We start from the raw sequence: 14875 nt of genomic DNA, 5'->3' as shown, positions 1-14875 counted from the left end.
TTACCGCGGTACCGTTTGATAATGCTTCCGCCGCGGCCAACAAGTCTCGTCAATTACCTGCTATGTTGACAGGACACTGGTCTAGTCAATTTACCGCCTTGACCCGGCAGTTGCAATTGGAGATCACCCACATTAACTCCACACGCCTGGACTTGACAGTGACCAATGGTCTCTTTCCTACATTTCAGTCAATAGTCCGAGGACTTCGGGACTGGGCTGGCCTGGGGTCCCTAGGGTTCATGGGGATCCTGGGAGCAGGTTTCGTGATCTGGGGGTTCCTGCGCGTTCGTGCACAGCGCCGCAGGGACCGAGTGGTGGTTACCCAAGCCCTAGCCGCCCTCGAGTGTGGTCAATCTCCTGGCATCTGGCTACAAATGTTACGCTCCGAAGGTCAAGACCGCCTCCCCTCTCGCACAGCGTGACATGGCCCATGCACTCTGAGGGGTTTCCCCATTGCACCAGATTGTGGCGTGTCACCCCCTTACCAGCCGTTGCACCTCCCAGAGTCTCTGCTCATTGCACGGGAGACGGTGGCCTTTGCACCTGCTTCAGGGACTCCACCCCCTGGATCCGGACCTTGAGGTTGGAGTCCCCAAAGCTTGTGTTGCAAAACAAAAGGGGGAGCTGTTGGGAGCGGTCTCTGATTACGGGTGAGCACATAGCCAATAGAATCATTGCTGGGAGCCTTGTCAGGGCCCTCTACCAATCACTTCCCGCCACGACTACCTGCAATGGTATATAAGCCCACTGTCCTTCCTGTTCGGGGTCTCTCGCCATGTAACTAGACTAGATGCCTCATTAAACTGCTGTTGGAAGAACTCCAGTTTGTTGCGTCGTCCTTGCAGGCGAGTGCGGCGCGACACATTTGCCAGTTGATTCTACTGAATTTGCAGGTAGATAATCATAAAATGTGAAAACAATGAGCATTTCCAACTTTTCATTTCTTTTTTGGTATTGAATTGGCTAAAAATTCTCGGATGTTTATATTATTCTGCTTAGACTCCATAGCAAAACCCACAGACTGGGTTGCCTAAACAACAGATATTTATTTTCTCACAGCTCTGGAGACTGCAAGCCTGAGATCAAGGTGCCAACAAGTTTGATTTCTGATGAAACCACCTCCTTGGCTTGGAGACAGATGTTCTCCTTCTCCCTGGGTCCTCACATCGCCTTGTCTCTACAGGCATTTAGCAGGAGAAAGATCCCTGTTGTCTTTCTCTTCTTATAAGGACACCAGTTCTGTAGAATTAGGGCCCAACCCTATGACTTCATTTAACCTTAATTAAACCATATCCTTAAAAGCCATATCTCAAATGCAGTTACATGGGGGTATAGGGTTTCAACATATGAATTGTAGGGGAAACACAATTCAGTCCATAACAAGGTTGTTGAATAGTAACAGCACAGATTTTTTTTCTTTTTTCTGAATTAGCATTAAAAATAATATTTTTAGCTGGGTGTGGTGGCAGGCATATGCAGTTTCAGATACTTGGGAGGCTGAGGCAGGAAGATCACTTGAGCCCAGGAGTTTGAGACCAGCCTGGGCAACATAGCAAGACCTCATCTCTAAAAATTAGTAATAATAATACTTTTTTGTCCTGAATATCTGAGAAATAATGTGGGGAAAATATGCAAAGGAAACATAAATTTGATACAAATCAGAGTTATCACAGAGGTTTACTTGAAAAATGTATGTTTCCGTATATAGCAGCAGTTTACTTGTGGACACAGAGCAGATATTCAAAACATACTTATTGATTGACAATAAAACTGCCACAAACCTTTTCTATTATGTGTGTGTTGTGTGTCTAAAATGTCTGTAAGTAATTGTGTTTAATTTCATGTAGATAAATGGTTTATGTTCAAAAAGCATTCATTCATTTTTCCCCTTTCATTCAGTAAAGACTTGCTGTTAGACAGTGGCTGTATTTTAATACAAACAGTGTAATCTCTGCCTGCTATTTAATGACCTTGGGTTATTCTCCTTGAACCAAAATGGTAAATACTGTAATAAATAGAAATCTTTTTCTTGCTGGCTCAAGAAAGTAGGCAAGATATTACGGTTATAAAGTAGTTTATATCCCACTCTGTTATGAACCAGAAATTTTTTGGCAAAATGCCACATTTTAAGTCACAAATAAATAGTTTCTTTCTGAGCAATTCCCAACCAAAATTATTCTTGAAAAGCTCAGTCAGGCTGGGCACTGTGGCTTATGTATGTAATCCCAGCACTTTGGAAGGCTGAGGTGGGAGGATTGCTTGAGCCCAGGAGTTCAAGGCTTCAGTGAGCTATGATCATGCCGCTGCACTCCAGCCTGGGTGACAGAGTGAGACCATGTCTATAAAAAAGAAAAAGAAAAGTTCAGTCATTAAAAAAAATTATATGACTTAGGTAAAGTATTAACATATTTGAGGCACACTGTAAGCATCTGACAGTTGTTCATTACCCCCTAATGTCTAAAAGAGCAAAACTTAAAGATACCATAATGAAAAAAATTAAAAAAATTCATTTTATATATACTGTATATGTTACCCTTTTTGCAAGAAATAGAAGACTTCATTCTTTCCTCATCTTCTGTCTCATATCTAATCTCAAGGAAGCTTTTTTATAAAAAAAATTAATATCCTCTAAAATCCTATATTCCTACGGATATGACTGGGCTCACATACCTTTGGGTCCAAATTTCTCCTCTCACCCTTGATAGCTAGGTGACCTTGGGCAAATTCCTTAATCTCTCTTAGTCTCAGTTTCCCCACTGATAAAATTAGGATAACACATTTCTTATGTAGTTTCTGTGAGAATTACATGAAATAACTTATGTGAAATGCCTCAAACAGATCTCAACATGTAAAATCTCAGTATATGGAGTCATTTTTTAAAATTTTTATTATTATTAAATAACAACATCATCATGTTTTCTTGAATGCTGACTTAATTTAGAATATTTAACTTGCTTATGGAAATGAATCTGGAAAAATTATGAAGAGGCTAATTTCCAACCATGATTAAAAAACAAAAACAAAAACAGAGCCCTAGTTGAACTTTTGGTTTCTTGTAATGTTCTATCCTGAACTCCAAATTCTGTTTTTCTCAGAGGCACCAAAGACTACAAAACAACCTTTGCTAATGGTGGGAAAGAAACAGCTTCTTGGGAAACAAGACTTCATCATGCAAGAGTTTTTAAGTGTATGTCCAGTTTTTTTATTAAAAAAGGAGAAAAAGCCTTTCTTGAGTCAGAAATATTTCTCAAACCACTACAGAATAACAATTATGACTCTCCACTTTTTATTTCTATTGCTGAGTTGAAAAAGATGACTGTCTACAATGCCTACACCAGAGGATATTATTCTACAAATAAGGGCCCAGCATGACATTTATGAGAAAGCTGGGGTCCTCCTGTGTGAAGCTGATTGGTGGTCAGCCAGGGCGCTGCAAATAAAGGCACCTTCTCCACCCGGCTGTTCAGACGCGGGGCAGAGGGTTGCCTCTGCCTGTGGAACTTGAGGACATCCTCAGCTCCCCTCACAGCAGCACAGGTCTGCGGCCAGCGAAGAGAAACCAGATTCCAAAAATGAAACATCTTCTTCCCCGGTTCCCTTCCATCTTGGTCATCTACTGCTTCTGCATGCTACAGATTCCCTCCTCAGGTAAGGGGACCCTCTCAGACCCCACCTGGCCTGAAATCTGAGGAAAACTGGGACCAACCTGGATCCTTCCAGGGCCGTTCTGGAGGGAGCCAAGATTTCCCACCTTCCCCTCATTTCCACCCTCTTGTTCTCTTGCCTCGAATTTGCTTCTACCCTTTAAGAGAGGATGCACAGAGCGAGATGCTGCAGCCTTTTACCGAAGGAGACTTTTCCCCGTGGGACCGGCGTTGGGTAGACTGCTCCTACCCCAGGGGTGTCCTGAATACGTGCCTGCGACGCCGGGAGGGGCGAGGCTGGGGGAAGGTCCCACTTCTCAGCCGTTTGTGCTCCCTGGATTCTGGAGAGCGAGAGCAGAAGCAGTCACACTGAGTTTGCAGCCCCAAAGACTGAGAATTGATGGGCAGCTGGAGAGGGGCGGGGGAGGAGCGCTCACAGGGGAAAGGAATCTTTGCAAATCCCTTCCCAGGGGCTCCAGGGCCAGGATCCCAGAGTGCAGCGGAGCCGGGCCTCCCGGGCCGTGGCGCTGTCCGAGGTGCTGACCGGGTGCGGGCGGCGCGTCACCAACTTCTGAGAACCAGTGCGGTTGGAAGGAACCAGCGGTGGGGTGAGGGTCTGTGCTCGGAATCAGTCACTATCGTCTCCATAGGATGCAGGGAAGTGGGCGGTGGCAAAAGAGCCACAGTTGAAAACACGGACTATTTCAAAATTTTAGGTTTTTCCATTAGAATTTTGATTTAGGGAAGCAGAAAATCTTTCAAAATATATTGAAAGAGAAAGCATATTTCAAACAGTATGTTTTGTCATGTCTTATAGTGTTTACAGTGTAATCGTAAAACCTGGGCATTGCAAGGAACTGTGGAGGTCATCTGGGTTTAACCTCTCTCGGAGTGTAGGAAGTCCCTGTATGGTTTCCCTGCAGAAAGTCTTCCAGATTTGACCACTTTCAATGACCTCCAGCTCACTACCAGCCTAAGACAGCCAGCTGCTGCCTCTACTGGGCTCTAATAGAATCCTGTTTTTTCCACTTTTGGATATCTGTTATTACTTTTTATTTATCTTTCTCTATATTTATATCCACCTCCCTGTTTTTCCTATTTGATTTTATGTTTTCTGAGGATAGGGCTGCTGAGGTCTTTGCCTTTGTATTAACACAGAACCTGCCAATAAATCCTTATAGGATCGGTTTGCACTACTTTGCATTATTAAATGATTCCAATCGTCAAAAACTTCTTTATACTAAGCTAAAATATGATCATATGTCACTTCTAACCATTAGCCCTAGTTCAGATTTTGGGGCCAACACAGAATAAGACTAATATCTCCTACTTATGACAGTTCTCAAAATAGTGGAAGGCAGTTAACATACACTTCCTAATTTTCTTCTTTCTAGAGAAAACTATGCTCAGTTACTTGAACTCCCCCTCATATCCTATCATTTCAAGTCCGACTATTACCTTTCAAGGTTTGGGCACAATTATTTGAAGAATCTAGCCTAAGGTTGTTTTAACTTTCTCTTGGCTTACAGAGAGAATGCAGGGAGTGAATACCACTGTCTTTTTTTTTTTTAATATAAACTATTCTTGAACCCTATATTTCTTTTCCCACATTTTAAAAAATCCAAGTTCATGGTTTTATATTTATCCATTAAATTTCATCTTGTTAGTCTTGACCTATCCAATCAATTCTTTCAACTATAGTATAGCTATTCCTCCTAATGTGTCACATGCAAATGAGAAGAGGTGTTGATTAAAGTCAGACAAAGGTTGTTGACGTGGTCCAGGGCATGCTGGTAGCAAACTTTCCAGAGCCCCACCCCTGTGCAGAGAGACAAGTATTTGTTTATCTTAAAAGTTGCAAGAGTGTACTCTTGGTATAGTGGTCAGTAATTTTTAAAAAGCTCCAAGGGTGATTATGATGCAAATACTTTGTTCACACCATCTCCTGCTATTCCATCCTCATAAATTCCATCAAAATACAAATTAAGTTGTTACCTTGGTATTTTTACCCCTCTTTCCTGAGTTGCTAACATCTTTACCGAAAACTCCTGGTAAACAAACAAAAAAAAATGCTGTTTTACATTAATTTTGTACAAATCTCAGATTTGCTAGTGGTAAGTAGAAGTGTGTTTTCTTTATAAATCCTTTTAACAGCATCGTATCCTATCTTACCTTCCTATTGACCTCATTTGTCTGGTTCTTTGGTGGTTTATTGTTGTAATAGAACTGCTGTACTTTTTTCATGGTAAAGATTTGAAAGTAAATGCTATATCCTCTTTCCCTAATTGATATTTTTATGATTTCTCACATCAGGACTTCCACAACCTTTGCCTGATCTTCCAGATGGCTTGGATATTGTGCAGCTTGAGGTATCCTATTATTCAGTAATGTGAGATTTTTATTTAGTTTGGGCCTCAGAAGCATCATGTGGATAATGCTCACTTAAAACTATTTGTACTATTTTAAGATCAAATTTTCAGTTGCAGCAGAAAGTCACTGTTGCCGTTTTCATATCCTCATATAATACATCCTGAGAATTGTGTTGAAAGTCACTGCCACTCTGTGAGAAGAAAATGCAAGGTTCATAAATGGGGCAGTTTTAGAACTTTAAATATGTTGTAATAGAATTCTATTTACTAAGGAATTTATACTTATCTTTCATTAATTTAAAAAAAGTTTTGTTGATACATAATAGATGTACATATTTTCAGGGTACATGTAATATTCTGATACATTCATATGTATAATAATCAAACTAGGGTAATTTGGAATATTCATCACCTTAAACATTTATCTTTTTTTATGCTGGGCATATTTGAATTATTCTCTACTAGCTATTTTGAAATATACACTAGATTATTGTTTACTATAGTCACTCTACTGATTTCGGAAACACTAAGTCTGTTTCTCTATTGAACTGTGTTTTTGTACCTATTAATCTACCTCTTTTTATGTCCTCCTCACTGTGATCCATTTTCTTCATTTATTTTTTAGCGACTGGCATATTGTCTGAGTCAGTGGGCAACTCTTTCTAGCCAACCTAAGGTAAAAAAAATTAATATACATATAATTCTTGTAGTCATAACAGTGCATATGTTCATACCATAATGATATCTACAATAAATACACTCTTTTGCTACCTACAGGAGAATGCTGTGTGCATGTGTAAATGTGTGTCTGTATGAGAGAAGGTAGTTTTAGGAAATATGTGAATCTTTTAAATATAAATTATTATAAAATATTGGTAGTTCATGTGTATTCTTACAATTATTGTAATTATACATAATATATAATTAAATATATATATTGTTATATATTGTACATTAAAAATAGGCATATTATGATATAGCAGTTATCCAAAATAATATTTCTCATTTAAAGGACCCATCAGTAACTATAGTAACAACACAGAAATATTTGAATGGATACAAAGTAAATGTTGATTTAACTGAAAATACAAGGGGTAGTCTCAGGATAGCCCACGATCCTCACCGTAGCCTATATGTTTACATCTTGAGCCACATCTCTTCCTCCCTCACTTCCCGAACCCATACTCCAGCCACACTGAACTTCCCACTATTTCTCAAAGGCACCGGGCCCTCTGTGTCTTTGCACAGCCATTTTCTTAGTCAGCAATGCCTTTGCCTCCTTCACATGCTGCAGTTAACAGCTCAGACTCTAAAACTAAATTATCTACGTTCAAAATCCAGCTCTATTTATATTTGGCAGTTTCTTAATTGCTCTGTGCCTCAGTTTTCTCATCTGTAATATGGGGATAATAGTCACACTAGCCCCATAATGTTATCATGAGGATTGATTGCTTTAATATTTGTGAAGCGCTTTCAACAGTATCCAGAACATGGTAAATGACAGCATTTAGGAGCTAATTGTTACCATTGTGTCTTTTTTGTTGTTGTTGTTTTGAGAGAGAATCTCTTTCTGTCATCCCAGGTAGAGTGCAGTGGCATTATCATCATAGCTCACTGCAACCTCAAACTCCTAGGCTCAAGCAATCCTCCTGCCTCAACTTCCCAAGTAACTGGGACTACAGGCACATGCCACAATGCCTAGCTAATTCTTCTGTTTGTTAGTAGAGATGGGGTCTCACTCTTGCTGAGGTTGGTCTCGAACTCTTGAGCTCAAGCGATCCTGCCTTGGCCTCCCAGAGTGCTAGAATTACAGGTGTGAGCCACTGCGCCCGGCCTATCATTGCCTCTTAATGGAACTAATTCTCATTCTTTAAGGCTCAAAAGTCACTTTGTCTCTTAAACTTCATGAATATGTTGTGCCTATTTCTTCTTATTTTCAGTTAACCATTATGCATATATTTGAAGACAATTGTCATCTCCCATCTTCAGAAATAATCTTTACAGCGTTGGTACCTGGAGAAAAACTTCAGGGTGAGAACTCAGGGTTCTCCATCTCTTTGCTACCTTCTCCCTGCCTGGCACTAGGGGTTTCCCCGCCCTTCACATGATGGTTGTGAGGGTGTCCCCTGCATAAGCAGAAGCAGTGGAAGTGTGGCTGTCACATGGGCTACCTGCAGTACTAAATTGGGTTGTGGGGGTCCCCATGTGCAAGGGCCCACTCAAAATGAACTTCCCTCCACCTTCTCTGTTTTCCCAAAGCCGATCTCATCCATTATTTCCAGTTGCAGAATAGCAAGGGGTTGCTCAGTGAACAAAACTGCTAATATTTCAAAGCTATTAATAGAGAGACTGGCTCTTCCTGAAATGTGACTTTTAGCATGTCACTTCCTCTCCTGGGGCTTTGGTTCCCTTCACTGCCCAATGTCTGGACGAGTGACCTGGACTCTAAGTTCACTCCTCTCTGGTCCCCAGAAGAGACCAGGTCTGTGACTCTAGGGACTTTTATCTCGAGGCAGTTCAGAAAGCAGTTACATTCTGCAAATAATATCTGCAAAACTCTTTGTGCTTCTGGTCACCACATGGGATTAGCAGAAGTTTAGATGGGAAGCGGGGCAATAGGTTCTTGTGAACAGAGCCCTGCTATTCATTCATTCAGAAAAGATTTTTATTGTGAGCACGCCAGGGCCAGTTGCCGAGGATATAGTAGTGACCAAAATAAAGAGAAACCTGCTCTCATGGAACTTATATTTTAGTTGGGGAAATGAGTAATAGACAAGATAGATAGTAAAATTTTAAATATATTTTTTTCTTTAAAAAAAATAAAGCAAGGAAATGGCATATGAAATGTTGAGCAGGGTGATTAGCATCAGGAAAAACATTGTCATATTCCTCATTACTTTTTGGCCTGAAAAATAAAAGTAACAGTATAAAGTTGATGAACATGGTACAAAAAAACAACTGTTTGCCCAATAAGTATCCATGGACACACACACACACACACACACACACTCTCTCTCTCTCTCTCTCTCTCTCTCTCTCTCTCTCTCTTTCTACTGTGAAGAGATGCCGACAAGAAGATCAGGAGCTGTAAAAAATAGCAAATACTTTCTGCTGGTTAAAAGTGGTGATTATAAGGATATCGAGAGTTAGTTTCCAGAGAGCCTCTGCTATTAGTATGTCTGTTATTTATTGTGTGTATCTGTGTGTGTACACCCAAGTGCATGTGTGCACATATATGTATGTGGTGGTGGGGGTAGAGAATGCATAGATGTCGCCTGCTTCCACTAAAGAAACACTCCACAAAGTCTGCAGAAAGGTATAATTGTGTTCAGAGCAGTAAAATTAGAAGTATTGTTAACAACTTTAATTTCTGTCTAGATTGAGGTTTGAGCTGATTCAAGAATGTTTACATGTGAATGAGATGTGAATGGTCAATACTAACCAGATCAGCATATTTAAAAGATTGTTCACAGTATCATCTCTAACGATTTTATAAAATGTGTACATGAAAACATACACTATTGTTTTGTAAGACACCTTCTTCACAACATATCCTTGAGTCGGATATGTGCGTATATAGCTATCATCTGTGCAAACAAGGGCTGGGGGGGCACTAACAAGGATTTAGAAATGAAAAACTGGACTTTCTGCAAGAAGAGTAAAGATTCATATAGAAAGCTTTTGGAAACAAAAAAAGTCTCGGTCAATTTGAACCATTCCTTAAAAATAGAATGCTAGTATATACTCAGCAGCAAATTAGACTGCAATGGATATTTTCTTTCACCTCTTAGTCAGATGGTTATCTGGAAGTCGATTTGTTTTGTGCATCAGAGAGTAGATTTTTTCACCCAAAATTAAAAAGATAGAAAGAGATTAAGTTTCAGAATGATGATGTGTTGCTGATAACTTTATTGTAAGATCTTGCATCAACTATAGTCTTATTAAATTTGTATAATGGAGGAATTTCTTTGTAGACTGCCAATTTATTTCATAATATTTGGGTAAATACAGTAAGGTCCACGGTGTATCTCATACTGAAAACCTCACCAGTTGCCTGCCCCAGTAAAATGCCATGTAACTTACCCTCACAATTCTCTTTCCAGGTGAACCAAGACAGATACAAACGGGTGAGTACCCTCCAGCCCAGCAACAAGGGCACGCAGCTTCCACACAAGTGACACTTAGTACTAATATTGCTTTTTTTCCCCCTTATTTAGTTTTTATTCCACTACTCCAGAACTCAGGAGCCAACACATCCAGTTAAAACTGGGGTTAGTATTTTATCATAATCACATTTCTGTAAAAGTGACTCCCCTCTGCATGTCTTTTATTCCTTCTTGATTAACATGTGCAGACCAGTAGCAAAGCCGGGGCCTCCAGACACCCACTGGGTAGCAGATTCCTAGGGGCTTTTCCCTAGGGCTGCAGGGATAGTCTCTCTCCCTCTCTGTGATGGCTCTCAGATCTGAACAATTAGAGAATAATTTATAGAAAAGAAAAAAAATAAGTAAGAAATAACTTTTTATTATGCACTTAGACAGGTGTACAAGAAGGGCCTGGCAAATACTGTGCTCTCCTTACATGGTTCCTTCTGTTTTTTAAATTTGTCTTTTGTGATGTGTAAAGTACCATCCCCCCAATAGTGCTCCATGGATGTGCATCCTCTGTGGCTGTCGTGATGTGTATGTGCAATGGGAATAACAACCATCGCCTTTAACTATCTTATTATAAATTTCAGTTACCCTCGGGAGCAGCTTGTGTAGGTAAATTTCTGTGGCATATGATTGAAGGAATATTGGGAAGGTCATAGAATATAATTTTTAATTCAGGTGACTTTTCATAGCAACTGAAATTTTACCATTAGAAAGTCACTTATTTATATATTCAAGGCTTTCCAAGTCTTCAAAAGGATCCTTAAAAAAGTAAATACTCATAAAAATCTTTTTTTCTCCCTAAGAGTCTATCAGTATTGTAGGTCTAGGAAGGGGGATCAGATAGAGAAGAGATCGTATCAAGACCAAAAAGGGCACCCAGAAGGGAGAGAGAACAATGGAAGGGGAAAGACAAACTGTGACACAAATTGACTTTTACTCTGAACCAAAGCACCCAGGGAGGATTCATGAGGACTAGTTAAGGACAGGTGGCTGTGCCTGGGTGTGTGGGGGCAGTCACAGACAAGTATAAGAAAATAGAAATGTGTGGGGCAGGGGAGGGTTAGGGTGCTGCCCTTCTACCTGGCCCCTGGGATTAGGAAGTCACACCTGGGGAGCGAGAAGCATCTGCATGGAGCTGCTTCTAGGACAACACATTCCACTCTAGGAGTACAGAGTGCTGGGGGTTAATGCAGGTAAAAGTCTGATTTACCCCAAGGGGATATTTGTAAGTGATGTGTTGGAATTGAAACCTGCAATCAAAGCAAGCAGCTCTTTATTGAAAACATAAAATTTCAAGCTTAGGCTCGGAAATGGATTTTACTCTGAAAATTAAACCCATTTGTAAGGGAAGTGAGTCGAAAGGAATGCACACAGCCCCAGGCTCTCAAAATATTCCTCTGGTGTTGATGTCCCAGCCTCCAGTCTTAACTCTCTCAGTGCCTCTTTCTCGCAGTTTCCTCCCGTGCATCCTTTAATGCGCCTGGCTGCCAAGCTCGCCAACAGACGGATGACAAGATTTCTGCAGCGCGTATGTGCCTTTTTTCTTCCACCGTAGTTTTATGACACTCAAAGTTCATTTAACCGTGGTAAAAGCGTGTTGTTGCCTTGGGGTTCACTTTCACTCTCTCCTTGAATCTCAGTCTTGGGAGGGAGCTCTGGGCAGAGCTGCTGGTCCTTTGAACTTAAACTTACACAAGTTCCTCCACCTCTCTGAGCCCCAGTTTCCTCCACTGCAACCTCATGAGGTGGCTGGAAGGGCCGGGGAGGGGCCCGAGGCCCAGCATGGTTCCACTCCTCTCCTAATTTGCTCTTTTCATCCCTCAGTTTTGTCTGAGTTTTGTGTTGTTTTGTCACTTCCCTGTCCCTTCCTCCTGACATGAAAATTGCCCTGGCGATATCCTCTGTTCCCCAATGCCCTGCCTGCCCTTTGTCTATTTCTCAGAGCTTCTTAAAGTTTTTTTTTCCATTTTTAAGTTAAGAAATTACCAGTTTCAGTAATAGCTGAACCTGTTCAAAATAAAACCTAGATTTTATTGCATGCTAGCAAGAAAAAAAAGAAAAACAAAATTTCTTTTGGACCTCCTGAGCCCAGGCAGGTGACCAACTAGTCCAAGTTTGTCCAGGACTTTCCTGGTTTTAGCTCTGAAAATCCCAAGCCCCCCAGTCTCCGGAAAGCTGGCTGGACCTAAGCGCAGGCAGCAGTTTTTCTGATGCCTGCTGACTGCGAGCTTCTGGTCCAGTCTGCCTCCGTTCTTAGGGCAGATTTGCAGGCAGAGAACAAGCTGAAGAAGCTATAGTGACTTATCCTTGAAAATTTGCCTGAACCAGGGATCAATTTCAAAGTTGGTGCTATTAGGAGGAGCAAGCAGCAACTCAATGTAGCTGGACACAAATGGTAACTCAGCCAAGAAAGCGAGCTTGCCTTCCCCATCAGGAACTTGTGATTGGCCACACTGTCGCCATTCTCTTTAACTGCTTTTTTGTGCCAGACTTCTATCTACCTTAGAATGGAAGCAGGGAGGGGCAGGATCACCCAGGCCAACTGCAAGGTTGTGGGTGTGGTTCCTGTTGAATTAACCTGTGCCTCATTCCCTCGCAGGGGTCAGGGGCTGCTGCAGTGCACTTTACCAAGAAGGTATGTGAGCCCCATGGAGAACGCAGCCCCCAAAGACAGCTCCATGCAAGAAGGGCAGGGAGGGCTTGGAGCTGGCCACCCTGCCACCCTCCAGACCACTGTGGGAAGAACTGGTCTCACACATGCCCTTGAGAACCTTCTGTGGCTGAGCATCTAAGTTTGCGTTTCCCTGGGGCAGGGAGAACCATGGGGCAATGCCTCTGGCTGTTAATATTTCATCTCTGGTCTCACAAATGAGTCACCTGGGGCGATCTGCTCCTGGGAATCTGCTTTCTCTGGCTCAGGGGCCCACATGCACAAACCCCATACTCCAGTGGTTCTCAAACTCCATGGTGCATCAGAGTCACCTGTTAAAATCCAGCCTGCTGGCCCCATCTCAGAAGTTTGGTAGGTCTGGGGTGGGGCTGAGAGTTTGCATTTCTGACAAGTCCCCGGTGTGGTTGATGCTGCTGCTCAGAGACCACCCTTTTTGAAAGCCATCCCCACAGACATTTTTGAAAGACCTTCAGTGCAATGTTGTTGCATAATAGTTTATGCTTTTGTGTTGCAGGATCACACTGCCACCCTGGGACGACCATTTTTCCTTTTCAGGGTATAACATGTTTCTTCATCTCTGTTTTCTCACCCTGATTCACTGTAACCGTCCCAATTATGGAGTTACTGCAGAATGGGCACAGCCAGGACCCCTGGTGACCATTGTGGGGACTCTCACCTTTCACTGGGCATGATTCAAACTCAGGATCTCCTCGTACGAGCTTGTCGAGCAAAGGATCTGACATGACAGAGGCTGAGCGCACCCGAGTGCAGGGAGGGAGTCCTGCCCAGGGACAGACATGGAAGCAGACCAGAGTCTGACTCTGTGTTTTAGAGCATTAGGATGCAGGACACATGGCCCCCAAAACACACTGGCAGGAGGAGTCTAGGCACCATCCTCCCCTTCTTCCTAGCACACAGAGATTCTTGCAAACGTCACAGAGTTGGAAGAGTTCTCTTTTAGTTTTTGGTCTGCCATTCACTAGCTGTGCTCAACCCCTGAGATCCTCAGTGTTTGCAAAGAAAACTGAGCAAATTAGACTAGATCTGTGCCTCCAAACTGTGTTCTGTAAATCACTGGCACTAACAGGTACTCTGCAAAATCAGATAAGTTTGGAAAATGCTGCACCCAACATTCACAAAGGTTCACATGCACCTGGCCTGTCGTAGGCTCTGAGAAGTCCTGCGGGAAACAATCTGTTTCACTTGACTTAATCATTTGTTTCCTAAACTTATTTGACCACGGAGACTCTTCCCATCCGTCCCCCACTTCCACCCCACGTACCCCTTTTAAAGCACTTTGAGAAACAGTAGATCCCCATGGTGTCTCCAGGCTGACTGGTCCCGATGGATGGTCTGTGGCTCTCACCACGCAAACATCAGCTAATGGGTAGAGGGGATGGGTGTGAGATGGTGTCAGGGTCCTGGGAGCAGCAAGAGTCCCAGAGCCCTGCCCCAGAGGACCTACAGACCAGCACTAGCATGGGGTGAGGGCTCACCAGGTGGGTCCCCAAGGAGGAGGAGGAGTGAAATCCCAGTTAGAAGAATGAGGCCATAGGGCTCTGTACATAGAGAGACTGGACCAAGATACAGGCCTCAGACGGTTGTGCCTCAGTATCTGTAAGTCACTGCATTTTGTTTTTTTCAGCCAAGGAATGGAAGAAACATTGAAGACAAGGCCCAGTAGATAGTCCAAGGTCAGCTTCATTGTGGCTTTTGTTTTCCAAGCAAATGTTATGTGTCTGACTGGGGGGAGTGAGAGGCAGCCAGGGGGGCCATTGTTCAAAGAAAGGGGGACCACCTGGAACCCCCAAGGACTCTGCCCCCTCTCTTTCCCTGCTCATGCACCACAGAGACCCCCGGCCCAGTCTGGTAGAAGCAGGCTGTCCCAGGCAACATTACAGCCTTCACTTCCACGCCCTTGGGAGTTTGTCATCTCCAGCTCTAGCTGTGATGGGGATGGAAGCTCCACGTAGCCCAGCTGGGCCCTCTGTGACTTCTCGCCTGCCCCTCTGATAAGGAAAACACAACCCTGGCATG

General features: G+C 42.6%; 1 protein-coding gene across 1 annotated transcript in view; it reads left to right on the top strand.

Moving 5' to 3' along the window:
• The window catches only part of NMS (neuromedin S), a 55351-nt gene that overhangs the window by 40113 nt on the left and 363 nt on the right, over window positions 1-14875 (top strand). Inside the window, exons 4-12 of the mRNA XM_045550638.1 lie at window positions 3096-3648; window positions 5958-6013; window positions 6639-6689; window positions 10117-10140; window positions 10231-10284; window positions 11621-11695; window positions 12767-12802; window positions 13353-13394; window positions 14484-14518. Coding sequence (XP_045406594.1) covers window positions 3573-3648; window positions 5958-6013; window positions 6639-6689; window positions 10117-10140; window positions 10231-10284; window positions 11621-11695; window positions 12767-12802; window positions 13353-13394; window positions 14484-14518 — 449 coding nt within the window. The 5' untranslated portion in view covers window positions 3096-3572. The remainder of the gene's footprint in view (window positions 1-3095; window positions 3649-5957; window positions 6014-6638; window positions 6690-10116; window positions 10141-10230; window positions 10285-11620; window positions 11696-12766; window positions 12803-13352; window positions 13395-14483; window positions 14519-14875) is intronic.

This window comes from Lemur catta, chromosome 4 (genome assembly GCF_020740605.2).
Source record: "Lemur catta isolate mLemCat1 chromosome 4, mLemCat1.pri, whole genome shotgun sequence".
Classification (NCBI taxonomy): domain Eukaryota; kingdom Metazoa; phylum Chordata; class Mammalia; order Primates; family Lemuridae; genus Lemur; species Lemur catta.
Note: the sequence above shows the minus strand (reverse complement) of the source record. Positions and strands in the feature narration are given on the sequence as shown.